Source organism: the organism of the source record quoted next, unplaced genomic scaffold (genome assembly GCF_019419815.1).
Source record: "Pyrus x bretschneideri cultivar Hongxiangsu unplaced genomic scaffold, Pyrus_bretschneideri_v1 Contig116, whole genome shotgun sequence".
In the NCBI taxonomy this organism is placed as follows: domain Eukaryota; kingdom Viridiplantae; phylum Streptophyta; class Magnoliopsida; order Rosales; family Rosaceae; genus Pyrus; species Pyrus x bretschneideri.
In genome coordinates, this window is record NW_025999409.1 from 492,202 (window position 1) to 511,972 (window position 19,771).

General features: G+C 36.9%; 1 protein-coding gene across 1 annotated transcript; it reads right to left on the reverse strand.

The window, feature by feature from the left end:
• Window positions 1-11,980: 11,980 nt before the first annotated feature.
• Window positions 11,981-18,680, reverse strand: LOC125474052 (L-galactono-1,4-lactone dehydrogenase, mitochondrial-like). Its single transcript, XM_048577478.1, is given in 7 exon segments — window positions 11,981-12,449; window positions 12,763-12,903; window positions 14,078-14,480; window positions 16,780-16,965; window positions 17,439-17,689; window positions 17,963-18,369; window positions 18,372-18,680. Coding segments are annotated over 7 exon segments (1,806 nt in total). The 5' UTR covers window positions 18,631-18,680; the 3' UTR covers window positions 11,981-12,290.
• Between the last annotated feature and the right edge of the window lie 1,091 nt (window positions 18,681-19,771).

The following is a 19,771-nucleotide window of genomic DNA, read 5'->3' on the forward strand; positions in this document are numbered from 1 at the left end:
TTATATGCATCCCCTCTTGGATAGCGAAGGAGAAAAAGTCGTCAAAATTTATGAAATATGATCTCACTTAGTCTAAGGAGATTAATTAATCAGTACTGGGTTAATTACATATTTTGATTTCTTCTCTTTGTTTCTTTCTTTTTTCTCTGTTTTGTATGGCTGTTTATCAGTTTTTTTGTAGGGTTTTTGTTGATCTTCATAAGAATTGGACGCATGGGGGTGATTGTTGACGAGACAATTGGAGAATCTGAGATTTTTGCTAATGCAACGCATGAGGTGGAAGGAGATTGGAGACGCAGGTCAATCTTTCTTTTCAACCTCTTTGGTTTGGCCTGTCATCTCCTTTGAATTTATTGATATATAATTCATCGCGTATTTATTATGCTCCTTATATTTTCTTGTCCCCCACCCACCTCATATCATCCCTCTATACATATTATATTGGGATTATTATATATTATAAGCTAAAAAATAAATATTTCAATTGCTATTTCATTATAAAATGTTTCGTATCTGATTAAATGATTGAGATATTATTTTTTAACTTAATTACGTTTATAATATGAATTGGGTATCATATGGTAGGGGTATCTATCTTGCAAGTTTTTTTGTTCCAAAAAATTATTAATTTATAAGGCTTTGTTTGGACGTGGATTACTTGATTTTTTTTTTTTTTTTGTCAAATGATAAATTTGTTAGATTATATATTAAAATTAGATTATGAAGTTATAGAAATTAAAATTTACGTTGTTGTGTAAAGATGACACTTCACTTTGCTAGAGAGCCACTGGACACAGGGAATTATAGGGAAATGAGCTGTCTCATCTCATTCCATTTCAAAGAAAGTATTGTTTGGCTGTGATTTTGGCTAATTAAATTATTTTTAAAAAGGACGTGTGAGAACTCATGGCTGTGGACAAGTTGAGTGGTTGTCTTGCATGAATGCAACAATTGAGTGTGACAGCACCCCTACAGACTACTAAAGACTACTTAATTAGATAAAAAAAAATTAATATAATATATATATTGGATTTCATCAAAATCTGTCCCGATTGCCTCTTTTGTAAAACCTAAATTTTCTAATCCTCTTTTTTGTCTCCCAATACCTTACTGGTTTTCTTATATATGCAGAATTATTACACAGCTTTCACAAAGGTTACAGATGAAACCCTAGTTTTTTTTTTTTTTTTTTTTTTAATATTTCTAATGTACTACTTGTCCAGACTTAAAGCGTATAAATGGCGGTGGCTGATCTATTTGTAGATGTATACGTAGAACCCTTAATTATTTATCTGCAGTCCCCTCTCCTGCATGCGCAGGATTCTTTGTTTTATTCTTTTGGATTTATTTTGGGTTAATTTTCTGTATTTCATCAACTTCGAACTAAAAGAAACAAGCGATATAGAAAGAACAAACATTGTTTCCTGCACTCAGTAAAATCTAATTAGATATATGGTAAGTAGAACAAGGAAGAGAAAACACATGCATTAATCTAGTTTTAGTTTACGTATTCATCTTTGGGTTGAGGTTGCATGTTGTTCAAGCTCAAGCAGTTTTTGGATCAAAACATTCTTGACGTCCTTTATTTATTGGTTGATAGATATATTTCTTCAAGACTTGGTATCAATCAATTAGGTCTTGTTTGGTATCCTTCTTGGATCAAATTTTTAGTTTTTCTTTAAGCTAATGAGTGCTAAGTGCATACATTGATATACTAATTGTCATTTAAGCTGAAGATTTCGGGCATCAAGATGCATATATACATTTTTATGATTATATTTTCCGAGCCTTGAGGCATATGTGAATATATTGTTTGTCTCTCCTTGCTCATTTGTTTGTCAATGAAAATGTTTCTATTTATCTCCTTAAATTGTTGTTATAAGTGTCACCCTTTCTACTCACTCTAACTAGGATTCAAAGCGATAACTAAGAAACTGAGAGGTATTCTATGTAACATAAAACTTTTCTTTTGGTCAAATAACATAATAAAACAGTATTGAAGAATCATTGATTGTTGGCCTCATTTGGTATGTAAGATTGGATTGGAATGGATAACTCCAAAATTTCAACGCATTTTTAGGAGAGAAGTGAAAAATTAATTATGTCTAATTAGCATTGTTCTAAAAATCCCCCCTAGCGCCGCCTAGGCGCTAGGCGGCTAGCCACTATCCCAATTAATGCCTAAGCATTTGAAAATTAAGAAATGACGCCTAGACCTACTGAGGCACCCGTCTAGACTGCCTAGGCACCCGCCTAGCCTGCCCAGACCTGCCTAGGCACCCACCTGCATTGCGACTCACTTAGACAGAAAATAGATAACTTTGATTTTGCATTTTATTTTTTTCAATAAATTGTAAGAGACTTGTTGAATACTTAAATGAACACACATTATATGATTGTTCCCCATGTTTTCATTATGTTCCAATAGCTCATAATAGATATGTCATTCTATTTTGTAGTTTATGATGAAATCATATATATTTTAGGCATAAACGTACACTTATTTATACAAATATAATAGATTTAATTAAATTTGCCTAGCTGCCTAGGCGCTAGGCCCCAGCCCGCCGCCCAACTAGCGCCTAGCATCTTTTAAAACTTTGCTAATTAGAGAGTAGAAGATGAATTACTCATGAAGAAAACTTATATGCTCCAATCCTTTGGAAAACTTATATCTCCACCAAATAGAAAAAAATCGCTCACTCCTATCCTAGAGAGATTCTTTTCAATATAATCTGTCGTACCAAACGAACCCGTTGTTTCTTGTTGAAGTCATAATGTTACTGATTTTTCTGGACGTAGATACGGTGGTCAAAACGGTGTCAATATTGCGAAAACTTTTCAAACATTATATGAAGAAAACTCGCATATATTTTGGTATATTGCTTTGCTTATTTCAATTCTTTAAGATGTGGATCAAAATGAAGTACATTTGTATGATGCAGATATAAGGCGCATATTAATAGTTGGGAGATTATATTCACACATCCCAAATTACTTCTTCCACACCTTTTAATTTTTTAATATTTTTTATAAAATGTTAGTGGTGTATAGAAAATATTAAAAAATTAAAAAGATGTAGAAGAAGTAATTTGAGGTATGGGAATATAAATACTTTCCTTGATCTGTCCAAGAAAATGGTACGGATCTCTTAACTGATACTGTATTTCGAAATCGTTGCACCATCGGCAGTTGGCAATCCCCACAACTTGTCGCACTTCTCTGCAACTGATTACCATAATCCATAAGTGATCTGTATTGAAAAGATTTCTCGGGATGATCAGTGTCATTGTAACTTTTTCTTGAGTTTTCATGAAGGAAAAAAGAATCCAGAACATGAAAATGTAATCATCTACCAGTTAATTAACCTAGCTAGCACACGTAACATAGTTACCTAATTAGCAAAGACAAGAGAAGAAAGAAAAAAACCATGACATTAAATTTAAAATAGTGATATTCACACGTTTATTTTTATTTCTCACACACTTCTCTCAATTTCTGGTCAGATATCAATAGCCAAAATTTAACAAGGATTTAGAAAGTAAAAACGGGTGTGTGAATAACACTATCCTAAATTTATGGGCTTATTTTTTGCTATGTCCCATGTACATTACACAAAACATCACTTTACCCTTCTAGACTCTATTATGTCTTACTTTACCTCATGTAATTTGTTTTTGTGTCCTACTTTACCACATTTCATTAAATGGGTTGAAGGAGCGTTAGTTTTATTGACATGGCAATGACTTTTTGGTCTTTTCAACTCATTTTCAAATTTCAATTTTGGAACATCTGAAACCACAAAAATCACCGTGGCACGGAAATCAAAACTCCAAAACCCCCTCCAAAAATTACCAAAACTCCCTCCTTAGCAACCCTGGTTAAATTTTCCCAGATTATTGTATTAAAACTCTTAATTTCTTTAACCTATATAGATATATATTTATTTATTTATTGTTTAAAGACCAAAGGGGTCATCCCTTGAGACAAAATAGAGTGTACGTGGGGAAGTTGTGTGTAGAGTACAAGGAGCATAGTTAAAGCTATGCCTATTTATTAGTGCACGTGTAAAGAGTTTTCCCTTCTTCTTGTCAAATCAAAGAGTCCTTTCATGCAGACTAAAATGAGATAATATAGTTGGAGAATATCAACAAAACTGAATATATAGTTCGAAAATTTCGTCCTACCGGATTGCATAAGAGTTTTAGCTCACGCATGCCATCCGAGGGTTAGTATATGGTCATGTACTGGTCCTTTAATTATGTAGAGTATAGTGCATGCAATACATATGTGTATTATGCTCAATAATACAATTGGTTTTCCTATAATCGTATGTCAAGTATCTTGACATGCTTCTACTGAAATCCTTTCCTTGTAGCATAAACTAAAAGAAAGGGAGAGAAAGAGAGGGGACTATGTGCAGCGGCTGACCGCTGCTGCGGTTGCTTGGAAATTAGAACCATCAAAATTTAAATTGAAAATCCCGTATTAATTAAGTGTTGAGCACCCAGCTTAGATTCTTTATGTTTAGCCCAACATTTACTAACCCATTCCCACTGTTCAATCTGCAATGTCAGGACATCTGCTATCCATGTTCCTATAGCTTTCACATTAATCATTTTTTATAAGGAGTGACTGAAACATAACTGAGAATATTAGGTAGAGCTTACTTTATCTGTAATCGTAATGAGAAATTTTGATTGAGGAGTTGAAATTGGGGGAAATCACAACTGGATTCTTAATGAAGTTATTTACTAAATTTTTTTGGAATCGGAGTAAGAAAGGTATTGATTTCAAAATTCATGTGAGCCAATCACATTTTTTATTTTCCAATATTTAATAAAAACTAAAGTTTATAGTAATTAGAATTTAATTCTACATTTTCATTCCAATTACGATTAGGTAACAAGGCATAAATACATTTGTTTGTGAAGTAATTAGATGATCGATATATGAATTGGGTTCGGTGGATTGGGGAGAATAAAAAATAAAAATAAAACAAAAGAATTCCCTTTGTCTTCGTTTTTTTTTTTTTTTTTTTGGAAACTGATTAATATATTAAACTAGGGTCGAGCCATGAAGGGTGGAATTAAAGTCAACGGGGGCAAACAAGCTAAGAAAAACAATACAAAGTGAGAGAGGGAATACAACTGACGTGCCCAAGCCCCTTTCATCAACCCAAACCCACTACAAAAACACTAATTCAGGGGACAAGGTAGGCCGTTCTTGTTCAAGATACCAACAAGCGAAGAAGGGGGTCTTTCGACCTAGACGTCGCACATCTCCACGCCCTAATGAGATGCCACATAGTTCATCGCAGAGTTAGCTGATCTTGAGACTTAAGACTAGTCACAAGCTTGTAAAGAGTTCCTCAATGCATAGATACAGGAAATTATGGGAAACACGTCCTAGCCGTTATCATTAATCTTTCCCTTGAGGCATAAGATAACCTCCAAGGAATCAAATTCAACGATAATATTTGAGACCCCCATTGAAAAGCCATAAGGCACCCTTCTAGGACCGCCTACCACACATTGGTTGCCTAAATCTGTCTTCGTTTGATCGCAATAGGCCTATCATCCAAATTCCTCACCACAATATCAGCGAAGCCACCAATTGAACCACCAGTGGGGCTCCTTTTCCAGCTGGCATCAACATTTAACTTAACCGAGTAAGGATGATAAGGGGTCCAATATAAGGACGACCGCAGGGTCCTGCTTCCTATGAAGTGATTGGTGGGTCTCCTGGAACAAGCAGCCATGTAAAAGGAGATGGCACAATTAATTGCATGGAGTGTTTAGGTAGGAGATGGGAATTTTGTTGTTGAACACTGTTTTGTAACGAGCTTTCCAGATAGACAAGCAGGTAGAGGCAAGAATTGTCAACGACCTCTTCCTCTCCTCCAAAGAGCCATTATCCTCCATAATCATTTTCTCGAGCCACGTGTGCTTAAACATAATGGACTCGCGATCCACCCATAACTCAGAAGATCACCAAACCAAACCCGGTCCACCCACAGGCAAATAAACAAGACGTGCTCCACCAACTCCTCATGAGAATTACAAATCGAGCATAAGGGGGAAGGGCACATCTCCTGACAAAAGCTTGAGATTCATGGCAATAGCTTTCCAAAGGCGTTCTACATGAAGTTTTTAATTTTTGGAGGGATTTTCAAACTCCAAATACACTTCCAAACCTTTGTCCAGATAGAATCCAAGACGGAGGGGCGATGGATTCGAGCTTTTATACTCTGATCATGTAACCACCTATATCGAGATTTGACAGAGTACCTACCCTGCGATAAGTTGCCTACACTAGTTGATCACACCTCAAAGGATCACCAATGTGGGTATCCATAATAGCACCTTGGTCCTCCATCAACAACATCTCCCTGATAGGATCCAGATTCCAAGAAACATTGTTGTGGTCCAAAATAAAAGAGACAATGGCAAAGTCATCTAGTAAGGAGCCCAAAACAGGGATAAGATGCCCTGAGGGGATGGAGGGAACCCATCAGTCCACCTACATCTGAGTTTGAGCCCTATTCATGATTTTCCAATGAGAACCTTGAAACAACATATCCTTACCTGCCAGGATCCTCGAGCAAGACCAAAAGGCCTTACCCTTCTATGTTTAGCATCACTCAGCTATATCGAAATGAAGTACCAGTCCTTGAACACCTGGGCCCAGAGGGAGTTGGGCTTATGTAGAAGTCTCCAGCACTGTTTAGCAAGAAGGGCCAGGTTAAATTCCAATTTCGAAAGCCCAGCCCCCTATTCTCTTTCACGACCCCCATAGCTTCCTAACTTACCCAATAAATCTGACGCTCACCCGACTTTTGGCCCCACTAGAATCTAGCAATTGCCAGATCAATATCCCTGCACAACATATTCGGAAAAGGAAGACGTTCATAGGATATGCGTGGATGGTATGGGCGACGGATTTGATAAAAACCTCAAATCCTGCTTAAGATAGAGAAACCGATGTTTCCAACCTTGGACCTTAGCCAACACTTCCTTTACATATGTCAAGGTTGTCCACTTCGATCTCCCCCAAATGGTAGGAATACCAAGGTAGTTGCCTGGATCCTCCACTGAAGGCATTCCAAGAGATTGGGCCAGCTCACTCTTTAATCTCTCTGGTGTGTTATTCCGGAAGAACATCGTAGATTTTTGCAAACTCAACTCTTGCCCAGAAGCTTGACAGAATGAGTCAAGGATTTGAACGATGTTCTGACAATTTATGGATGGGGCTTTTAAGAAAATAAGGGTATCGTCCACGAAGAGGAAATGACAGAAAATCGGACCGTTCAAACTAAGTTGTATACCCTCAAGGAAGCCAAAATCGCATGCACACTGAATAAATCAAGAAAGAACCTAACTGATAATGAGGAAAAGATAAGGCAAGATTGGGTCCTCCTGCTTCAAGCCCCTTGACGATGAGAATTTCTTTCATGGTTGTCTGTTGATAAAGACCGAGAAATCAACAGTGGTTACACAACCCACAACCCGCTTGATCCAAATTGCATCGAACCCCACTTTTACCATAACGACCTCCAGAAAATCTCATTCCACCTGATCATAAGCATTGTTTATATCAATTTCCATGGCTAGCTCAAATTTACCCTTTGCTTTTCTCAACTTAAAAAAATGGAACACCTTATGTGTAATGAGGATGTTGTCCTAAATTTGCCTCCCTGCCACAAAAGCATTTTAGCTAGAAAAGATAATGAAGAGCAGCAGAGTGATGATTTTTAGTACCTGCAGAAATAGGGTTAAAATCACTGAAAATACTTGCAATAATACAAGGTAATTGTAGTATAATTGCTCATGCAAGGTCGTTGTGGCATCCCACATCACCCAGGGGAGTGATCCTTAAATGTATATTCCCATCCCTACCTAACACGAGGCCTTTTGGGAGCTCACTGGCTTCGGGTTCCGTAGGAACTCTGAAGTTAAGCGACAAGGGGCTAGAGTAATCCCATGATGGGTGACCCACTGGGAAGTTGCTCGTGAGTTTCCAAAAACAAAATTGTGAGGGAATGGTAAGCCCAAAGCGGACAATATCGTGCTACGGTGGTGGAGCGGGCCCGGGAAATGATCCGCCCTGGGCGGGGATGTGATAGTCGTTGTCCCTAAAGATTGTTTGACTAATTTGTAATTAAATTAACTCTTAATTAATTATTAAAACAATTTTTTATTAAAGATTTGAGATTTTTGAATTTGAAAAGATTAAATTAACAATAAAAGAAATTTGAAAATAATAACAGCAAAGAAGAAAAACGTTTTTAAATTAAAATCAATTAAGGTAAATACTAGGGTTTAGCCGTCACCGTTAACAATCCTATATAATTTTATCAATTACTTATGAATTTCCACATACATACTTTGAAGGTTAGGTTTTCCTAATGCATATTTTCCTTGTGATGTTCAAACGAAAACGTATATCTAACATACAATCCATTTGTGATGTTCATATCAAATATAAACATGCAAGAATGATTAAGCCTTGTGAAAACCCTTTGAAAAACCATGCAACCTTTAAGAGCATGATGTTCACCTTAAGTGAACTTATAATTACTAATCACAAGAAGCCCTCCTCAATTTCAGGGTGATGTTCCAACAAAAATTGCATCAAATTACTTGTCTAAATATCCTAATAGTGATCAATCATTAAAATATATAGATAGTTTAAATCACAGTGATTAATAATTCAAAGCACGCATGCATCCATTCATAAGAAAATTAATAAAATCACATATTCATGCTAAGGCCCATGACCTAACCCTAGCAAAAGAAATTAGTTACGCATACTCATAATAAAAATAAAATAAAATACCATTAACTAGAAAAGGGATGGAAACACCTTGTAGATAAAAAGACTGAAATTCTCCAAAGCTTTGCTAAGTTCTATCAATGTCGTGTCCCCCAGACCCTAATGGCTAAAAAGTCTTATTTATACTACTCCAAATTTAAACCCTCCTAGAAAAGGTTTTCTAAAAACTAGGAAATTAAATAATAAAAGGATAACTAGGAATTACATTCCTATTCTAACTAGGAAATTTGCCCATCAAAGGAATAGCCATGTTTCTAGACCTTCAGGTCTCCAAAACAGAGCCAAAATGACTTCAATTAAAGATTAGGACCTCCTCTTCAAATTCCAAGAAGAGCCCAAGTCCAAAATCCATCATCTTCCAGCTCAAAAATTGCAAATAAGCTTTGTAGCCCAATCTGCCAGCACTGCGCGCTGCGCATAAATTACTTCACCACGATCAGATGCTTCAGGATAAAATTATGAAATTTTAATACAACCTTCTTGACAAATTCACGAACCCACTTCAATTGGAATCACTCAAAAATTCCAACATTTGGTTACTTTATGCTCAAAACAAGTTCACATGTCCTACATTAAAAACACCTACCAAAGCATCAAAATCTCACTAAAATAATAATAAATATATACCAAGAATAAGGAATAATATATAGTATAAAATCGACACATCACAGAGGCTCAAACAAAAAGTCTTACAGTTGTTAATATAAATTTGAAAGGGTATTTGCAATTTATCTTTACTATTAATTATAATGCCAAGTGTTTCATTTTTGAATCACTGTAACCAAAAATGAAAAAACAAATTAAATCTTGCATTATAGTGCAGTGTGAACCAAGGGTTCTCTAATGCAAAAGTTAGATTTAAAAGGTAAATCAAATTAAAGAGCTTAAGGTTTCTTGGTAATTAAACAATTACCTCTCACAGTTGAAGGTCAAGTCCTTATATATTGGTTAGATGAGCACAAAAGCAACTCATTAGGGTACACATGACGCACTGTGATTGGAGGATTTAAGACTTGCTACCTTGCATCATCAAGTCAATTAGTTGTTTGCCTATCATGCCTTACTAGGTGTAAGGAACCACTTTGGGCTGTGCTAAGCCTTTGAGGCCCACTAGCTCGTCTAAGCTTGATGTCATGCTCATTAATGTCACTAGAATTACGGTTTACTGATATTTTCTTTCAGTTGGAGATTTTAAGTGGCACCAAGTGTGATTCAGCCCTACCCCATGTAACACACACAACATTGTCGAAACCGTGTTCTTAACACGTTTCTTTTTGACAATACTGGAAGCATATATTCTTTGTAAAACTAAGTACAAAAATTATGTAGAACCTTAACTGATTAGATACATTAGTGTAGAAATGTCATGTTCTAATACAATTTTCCACCTTTTTCATGTTTCACACTACTTTTTATTCTCCTCTTCAACAAGTAAAGAATCCAAATCTAAAGCGACCCCCGCATATCTTTTACAGTTTTTCTAATGCAATTTTTTGGGTCACCAATCTGGCTTCCACCGAAAGGTGTAAAAAAAAATTAAAATTTAAAAAATTAAAATTACACCACAAAATCAATTAGCAATATTGGGAATAACTCGATTATTTATAAGCACATGCAAGATCTCTTATTTTTCCGATGTGGGATTTGTACTTTCAAAACACCCCCTAGCCTAGCATATGGATAACACAAAAAGAGTAGCGTGGAGCACGTGTGGCCATTAGACTTAACACGTTAGACAACCAAGCTTTGGAGCACGTGGAGCACATGTGGATAGCACAAACTCCCTCCTTTCTCCTATGTAAGATTCATACTCTCAACGTTTACAAAGAAAGATAATAGCTAAAGGATATGCTATATAGAGTTGCCTAAGTATGAACGATTGACCCTAGCACTTCTCGAAACCCTTTCTCGAGAATTAGATCCACATGTCAGCTGAGTAGGTTCAAAACCAAAACTATATGAATCACAATATGCTCTTCAAACACATGGACCAACTAAAACCAGTTCACCACCTTTAGAAAAAGCACATTTAGGCATTACACTACTGGTAGCCGACCCTTTTACCATAATCTCTACTCCCGTATATAAAGGGCCTCTCTTTATACCTGCATTTACAGATCAAACACCATTACTTCCACATACAGATTAATACTAGTCACCAAGACAAGTTAGCCGATAGCGTTGCCTGTTTCTTCTTCAAGATGGCCAAGACAGGGACACAAGAACCCCAACCTCCATCAGGTTCCCCCCATAACACATCCTGTCTTTCTCTGTGATAAAATCTCTTTTTCCGTAGGATATGGCTCACCCTTTACGCTGCTTTGTTTTCTGAAGGATACCCAACCGAAACCGAGAATCCCCCAACTGGGAAGAAGTTTAGACCGTGGACTAAAAAGAAAGGAGACAGAGGCTTCATTGAGGGATGGTAAGTTTACATCTTGTCCATCAATTTCTACTTTCGATCACCTTTGTAGAAAGTTTCATGATCTTAGAGCCTCTTCTGTCACCTACCTCAAAAGCCAACACTCAAACTATATCATACGGTGAACTAGTACAAAAACTTATGGCAATTTCAAGCTAACACTTTGTTTCTTTTATGTTTTCTATTGGTGCAGCCTCTTCGCCTTATGCTGCTGCTGGCTATGTGAGGAATGCTTCTGAAGTCCTTATGGACATGCTAACCATAATAGCTTACTCGTTTTGCATCTCTTTTTATCTTCGGGTGGTTTACCCAGCTCTTTGCTATTTGTACCTGCATATTCACATCACTCTAATAATATGCCATCATATTTTTGTTCCCTAAGAAATTAGGTTCATCAACTTTTTCTCAATTGTTTGCGGTTAGATAGTGCGAAAAGGACTGTCCGTGCATCTATTCTCCTTATTAGTTAGGAGAGGTTTTCAAACATGCACCACATATAAGCAACTTGTTTAAGCTACAACATAGCAAAATAACAACATTTGAGATAGGCCGTTTTTGGATGATTAAACTTATTCTTCACACTATATTTGTCCACTGTTACTTGGCTAAAAAAATGCAACATACAAATTATAAACACAATCCTAATGGACCAGCCTTCAAGATTTTACGTAAAAACCTAATTCAAAAAATTTGGGTCTCCAACATTTCAAACAAACATGCAACTGCCATCAAGCAAACTCATACTGTCCTGCTTATTAGAAGAGTCCAGAAACCTAATTTTACCTTTTCAGGCAAGCTCTGGAAACAATACTTCTCTCCAATGGCCATCTAGACCTGAAAATAATACACCACACCATATCTATAATCTTAATAATACAGCACACCATATCTCAAGATTCCTGTTACATTTACAGTCATATTCTTGAGGCTATAGATGCTCAAGGCAGGTTTGGCAAAAAGTTTGGAGATAAAATGCATTCAAATTTTAGTAGAAGAAAGCACTAATGAATAACTAACCAATGAAGGATGGCTGTCAGATGGTATCTGATAACGGGAAAAGCTTTTCCAGCTTGTTATTTGAAAGGATCCTGTTAGGGTCCAACTCCCTTCGAGCTTTGTTGTATGCATCAACTGGAAATCGCTTTCTTAGTCTGTCCTGGAGAGCGGCAAGTTCATCCTTGTCCTTCGGAACCTGCACATGACAAACGTGTAAATGCTTGATAAATATAACTTCTTGTATTGAGCCAATTTACAGAGATAAATGGGTGAATTTCTTAGAGGAGGTTGATAGTCAACACAATTTTAACCCACATATGCTACTCTAGTTGTTCCCATAGAAAGATTGATTGTTCGGGGTGCATTTGAATGACCCTTTTCAAATGTATTGACTTTGTGGGTAAAGAAAAGCAGAAACTAAAAAAAGTATTTGGCACTTCGTAATATCACGGTGGCAACATCTTTTATAAAGAGATTAAGAAGATAATAACGTAAGATGAATTTAGTACCTCAATCTTAGCCCAGTGTTCATAAGCGGAATACTTATCCCACAATTGTGTCTGGGTCAGTCGCCTGTAGTGAAAAAACTCTTCTGTAATTTCCTTTCTTTGGCGGGGATCTGTTGTAGGAAGGTACATGATTATACCAACCTGTTGCAAAATTAAAAACAGCTTTGACATATGAGCATTGCAGTCGGTAAAAGCATTTTGATAAGCGAGGTAAATAATTATCCGAACATGTATACCATTAAGCCCACAATATAACTCTATCCAAGGGCTGCATCTAAAGCAGATTAGAAAGTGCTGAAAGAAGGAAGCCATACGCAACTGAATGTGATTGAAACTTGATGCGGGTTTCAATTTGGTCAAGTAACCTCAATACTGAATCATGGTCCTCAAAAGTTTTACAAATTATTTGTCGCCCAAACCAGATTGAGATCTAAAATATGAACATCAAATCATTATAATTTATACCAGTACTTGACAAAAAAAAAAAAAAAAATTCATTAAGCAGTACTAAATATCTAAGGCAAAAGTGTCAGAACCTCAGTGTAACAGGGAGTATGTTGAGTCATATTCTTGTTTGATGTTTAATATTTAACTACAATTTTCTTGATTGGGGAGGGGTGGAGGAGTGTTGTATTCAGTGTATTCTGCACTTCTCTTTTGAGGTTATCGAATTAGTTAAGCATCGTGTTCACCTTACTTGTATTTTCTTTTAGTTTTATATTTACTAATAAACTTTGGTTTCTTATACAAACATGGCATACAAGTCAAGTAGGTTGAATTCATGTAAACATGTTATGGCGACCTAGTGGGTTGCATCATGTCATGTCATCAAAGAGATGATGATATTGGCTGATTATACGGGTATATGGGTTCTGGTTAAAATCCCTTTATTAACAGCTTACACAAGTCGTGTTGTGTTACCTATTCAATAAACATGTCAAGTTCCTCTTAGGACCATGACACAAACACCAGTAATCAGCACGAACATCGTCACTAACTCTCAGTTAAACCTAAAGGGGATATCCTAATGCTAAACCCCGCAAGATTTTTCCCACCAACTAATATATCAAGCTTTGCTTAATCATGTAAAAAAATAAAAAAAATCCAAAGCCTCAGGTATCACTTAAAAAATTCTTGTATACAGGCTCGACAACTGATTCATCTTTTAATACTACTTTCTTACAGCTTTCCGATTCAAAGATGGATAAGAATTAACTCAAGAGATACAACAACAACAACAACAACAAAGCCTTTTCCCACTAAGTGGAAGAATTGACTCAAGAGATATATGGGAAAAATTGGTTCATGAAATTACCCATGAAAATATATCATCCCCTCTTGTGCTTGAAGCTGGACTCATGGGGCTCTTAGTGCAGGCGGTCCAGCGCTGCTCTATTGGAGCAGGTGCAGGTATCTCATTCTTCTCGATGAGCTGCTTTACACCTTCTATGTATTCAAGGTCTTTCATGCTTGGTTTGGCAAGGGTTCCTGCTTGAAAACAAGTCTCTGAGACCCACTGTTGACCGCCACAATCAAAGCCCAAAATTTCATCACTCCATCCCACTCTGTATCCCTCCGACTTCTTCCAGAACTCAGCCTCAGCTTGGTTAACCTTTGCAACGTGATCTTTGTCGAGAGGATCTAGGGCAAGTAGTTTATCTCTTAACTCAGTAAATGAGAGCTCATTCATTTCTACTTCACTCTTATCTGGAACTACCCTGCAAGTAACGTGTAAATAGTTAACTGCAATGCACAGATGAATCAACATAACAGCACAGAGGGGCTTTTTTATATGAAACAATGAACCATAAACCCTAAAATCTGATAATGAAATAATGAAACTGTCAATAAAATTCTATATTGTTTCCCTGATAGGAAACAAAATGAGCCATCAATCAAATTCTCAAAGAAGTGCTTTTACTAGAAAACCCAAAGAATTCAAGAACCAAGATCTTTTATCTTTATCAAGGTAAGAAAACAAGATTAAGGATTGAATCAAAGGGAATCCACCATCAAATTTTAATGAAAGATGCAGTCATGATATTCTCAAGAAAAAGCCTCCCAAGGACACTTAGACCATCTCCAACCGAAGGAGGGTCTGGCCCTCCAAGAAATTAATATTTTAATGAATAGTGCAGGGCCATATTTCTTATCATCTCCAACCGAGGGCCAAGGGCCATAGGGCTCGTTTTAGCCCTGTCACAAAAAACTGTCACCAACCGAGGGCCAAAGGGCCATAGGGCCAAACATAATTTATTATTTAAATTTCAAAACTACAACAACTTAAATTTAAAGACTACAACTTAGATTTAAAAACTACAACTTAATGTTATTTAATGTTGTTTCATATTGTTTAATGTTGTTTCATGTTACTTAATTTAATTTAATGTTGTTTAATGGCTTAGGAAGGAAAAAAAATAGAATTTTTAAAAAAAAAATTAAAATATTTTGTACAAAAAATAAAAAAATAAAAAATAACGGCTTGCCGACATCAGGTAGCTAGCCGTTGCAATTTGAATTTTGGTCCGGCCCAGGGCTGGCTAGCTGGCTGCTTTGGGCCGGCCGGTTGGCCCTTTGGCCCTTTTTTGTCCGGTGGGGCCCATGAGCCCTTTGGCCTAGCCCTCAGTTGGAGACGGTTTTCGAGCTATTTTCGGCCCTCTGTACCCTTTGGTTGGAGATGGTCTTAGAAGTCACCACATCAAACCCTGAATAAGCCTAACTGTTTTCATGCAATTCATATAACCTTTTTGTCTAATTTTGCCACAAAGAGTTCTGCTATGAAAGAAATCCCAAAAACAAACTGACCAGAAAGAAATATTCCTCACATCAAATATTCTCCAAGGTCAAACCCGTTTTGATTGAGGTTGAGAAACAGTGTTCCAACTAACCAAGCGAGCCTACTACTCTTCCCAATAAAATCTCTCATAACTAATCCACCACTTTCCTTGGGATTCAAAACAAAGACGAATAATAAATGGAAATTCTTTCCAGAAATGATTCTACTAAATTAGCCTCCTCCTTTCTTATGGAAAGAAAGTAAAATAAAACAAAATCCATTCTTCCAACCATCCAATCTCCTATCATCCTCTTAATCTCTGAAAACTTAAAACTATCACTTCTAAGGTTTCCTCACAAAAATGATCCCCAAGTAAATTGGTGTAGGTTTTGGAAAAAGTATAGTTGAGTTCTTTTATCTAAATATAGGAGGGAGGGTTCATTTATATGTCTATGTATGGTGGAGGGGGTTTCATTAATTATGTAATAGCCAATTGAGGGTCAGTTTCGAATTAGAATGACAAGTAGAATGCTAGTGTTGAACTAGTAGACAAGGATTGTTAGAAGTTTTTCATTAGCCAACTGGAGGGTCAGTTGTGGTTTAGAATGACAGTTGCCTACTATAATATGCGTGCATCCTGTAAACAGACGCTCTCATTGAATCAAATACTTGAGCTCTGATATTCATAGTTCTTCATTTTACTAATGAACCTTAAGTTAAAGGTTCCCATCAACCAGCATACAATGTTCCATTAGATGGGATTTCATGACCTCGGTAGATCTTGGTTAAACAAATCCCAACCAAGTTTAACCATGCTTACTGGGGTACAAGTTTATGTGTCTATATTAGTTACTATGAGAATGTTCTTACTAGTTTATAAGCAGACTCTCAAAACCCAGTAATAAGAAACAGAATTGCAAAGTCAATGAAATTGAACCAGAGAAAGAAAGCAAAAGTAAGCAGTCATTTAAGAACATGATGAAAAAAAATTTGTTCCCTATTTGCCATATAGCTCTAGTAGTACTTTGATGTCTTTATTTGATCGCACTTGCAACATATTCCAAGCCAAAAGAATATGAGGATTAAGGAAAGATAAAATTGATAAAAGGAAGGATAGACATTTGGCATGTATGCTTATAAAGGGCTGAACAGAACTAGTATCATCACTTTATTGTCCTTCAGCTCCACAAGAGAATATATTTCTAGATTAGATGATCGATCAAGAACAGAGAACAATTTACCTATACTTCTGGAGGCATTCCCTGTAGAGATCTCGAACGTGCTGTATGGCTTCAGCACTGCTATATTTGGGTGTGAACTTCGGGGGACCTTTCCATTTTGATACAGGGTTACATTTCACAACCACAACAGCATCGGTATATGGAATGTAAAGGTACCTCACATGTTTATACTCGGATAGCAATTTCCTGGGGATGGAAAGAAAAAGATTCCGTAAACAAACAGATCCTATACCAATCAAGAGAGAGAGAGAGTATTGCAGCTAAGCCTCACTTATCAATGACTTCTGAGATTTAAGAGCCACAAGTAATTTTGGTATGTGCAGTGATCAACAGTTTCTAGTTTTCACCACATCATATTGCTCGAGTTTAAAAGATGAAATCCAGTCAAGGTATCACATTACCAACCACTACAATCCAACAACTTTGAGAAAATAATTCAATTATCTTCCAGCACTTAATCCCAATTGTTTTCGCCATCCATAAAAAATGTGTAAACCCCTATTTTCAAATTTTATTAGATCATTGGCTCACTCAATACTTTTCAGCTTCCCATCAACTAGTTGCAATTTGTAAGTGTTACTCAGGAGATATTTATGTACTTATTTTTCTGAGTGGAATACAAATTGATAATTCTACCAATGAAAGCAATAAAGAGTTACTTATGATTTTTCTTGATCTCTGCCATGGTTGAAACAGTAGTGTGCTCCACAAGCTCCTGTCTATCAACACATTGGATGGTGACTTCAGCAACCACTCCAAGGCCACCAAGGCCACAGCGGGCTAAATAAAACAGCTCTGGATCTTTCTCTTTAGAAACTTCTATTGTTCCCTTAGCAGGTGTGACCAGTTTCATGCTGATCACCTGCTCATCCATCGGAGGCAATCTTGCACCAGTGCCATGTGCACCAACCTACAAACATATGAGCAACATCGACTCATAACTATTTAGAAAGATTCAACATCGACTCATAACATATGAGCAACAGCTCTGTATCTTAACTAGATAACTGATCCTCTCTTTTATAAATCATCAAAATACAAAGCTGAAACAGACCTAAGTTCATATCCATCTAACTTTACTGATTAATGTAGGAGCAAACTACAGATAAAACCGCTATCGTTTCGACTCAAAAAATAAATAAAAAAGTTTACAGATAAATCCCAATATGAAAGCAAAACCCACCTGCAAAATGCCACCAATCTGCTGCTCCTTAATGGAGGCAAAGTTCTGCAGAGTAATCCCATGTTCCTTAATCGCATCCAACAACTGCTGCACTCTTATCCCAGCCTGCACTCTCACCCTCTTCTTCTCCTTATCCACCTCCAAAACCTTATCCATCAGCGCCAGATTGACCATACCAGCCCTGGACAATCCAATCCCATTCGGCGACAATCCCGACCCAACCGGCCGAATCCGGGATTTCTTCTCGTGGGCATCCTTAACAACCTTTTCCAGCTCCTCAAGCGTTTCGGGCTCGTGGAAAACCCGGGTCTGGACCTCGTGGGTCCCGCTCCAGTTGGAGACGGTGTGGAGATCCTCCGGCAGCGGAGCATACCGGAAAATCTGGGCTTTTTTGTGCTTGGCGTTTTCGGAAAAGGGAAGGAGTAGTAGGTGGCAGCGGCGCTGAACAGGACGAGGGCGGTGTAGCCCAAGTACTTGCGGAGCTCGGAGGCTGAGGAAGATGGTGCCGGCGGTGCCGGCGATGACGGCGATGAAAGAGTGGATAATGCGCGTGTGGAGCTTACTTGGGTCAGTGGGTTTGGCGGGACGGTGGTGGAAGCGAATGCTCTTAGGTGGTTGTGGTCGTGGAGGGACTGGACAGAGCGTCTGAGAGTGAGAGCTCTCAGCATTTTTTTCGTTTCGTTTTTTGCTTCTTCTGTGTTTCCTTCCTTATTTTCGTTTTTTCAAACAATATTTATATTTCTTTTTTGGGGTACGTCATTGTAGCAATAGGATATTAATTTTTAACTCAATGAGAGTAATAGTTCTTTAATTAAAAAATCATAACATTTGATCCCTTAACTTATCAAAATATGAAGTTATGGTCATTTTTGTCAATTTCGTTAGAATTCCGTCAAAATGAATCATGTTGGAATGACCATTATAACAATTTGATTAAAATTGAAAGTTCATTGCTATAATTGAGTTCAAGTTGAGGAATTATTACTCCAAATAGGTTGACATTCAGGGACCATTTCATCAATTAGGTTAAAGTTGAGGGATAATTGTTACAATTTTTTTTATTTGGTTTTCCATACTTGCCCCTTGATTTAGCCTCACCGTGCGTGACACGTGATTCATTTTGACGAAGGTTCTAACAGAGTTGAGGAAAATGACTATATATGCACATTTTATGAGTTAAGGAACCAATGGTTATAAATTTTTAGTAAAGAAACCATTACTCAAATTGAGTTAAAATTAAAAGATTATTACTACAATATCTTCCTAGGAGTGAGTGCGGTAGGTCAATGAGATATGGGTTTTTCTTTTGGATTTGGATCTTTTATTAGACCAAATTTTCTAGTTATGCACCCACGTCCATAACTTTTAATTCTTGCCCATTTCATTTTCATTTATTTCAATTCGAATTCAATGTAATCGATAAAATATGAATCGAGATATTTAATTTGATAGTTCATAATTTAGATTTAGATTAAAGTCGATTTGATCTTGTTTAATATAAAATACTGTCATAGTCTTCATTTTTATATACTTTATAATATTATATTCATGATCGTGGTGACGGTGATAGTGGTGGGAGGTAGTGGTTGTGGCAATAATGGTATGACAATAATGGTTAAGGTGGCAACAATGGTTGAGTGTCAGTTCTAATGACGATCATAATAAGGTGTTGGTGGCATACTTGATTTCCCCCCCCCCCCCCCAAGTTCTGACAAAATACAATAAGCTTAAGACATATTCCAACCCTTAGAGTAAAACTTAAAGTTTAGGTTCTAAACTTATCCCAACTTACTCCAACCCTTGGGATAA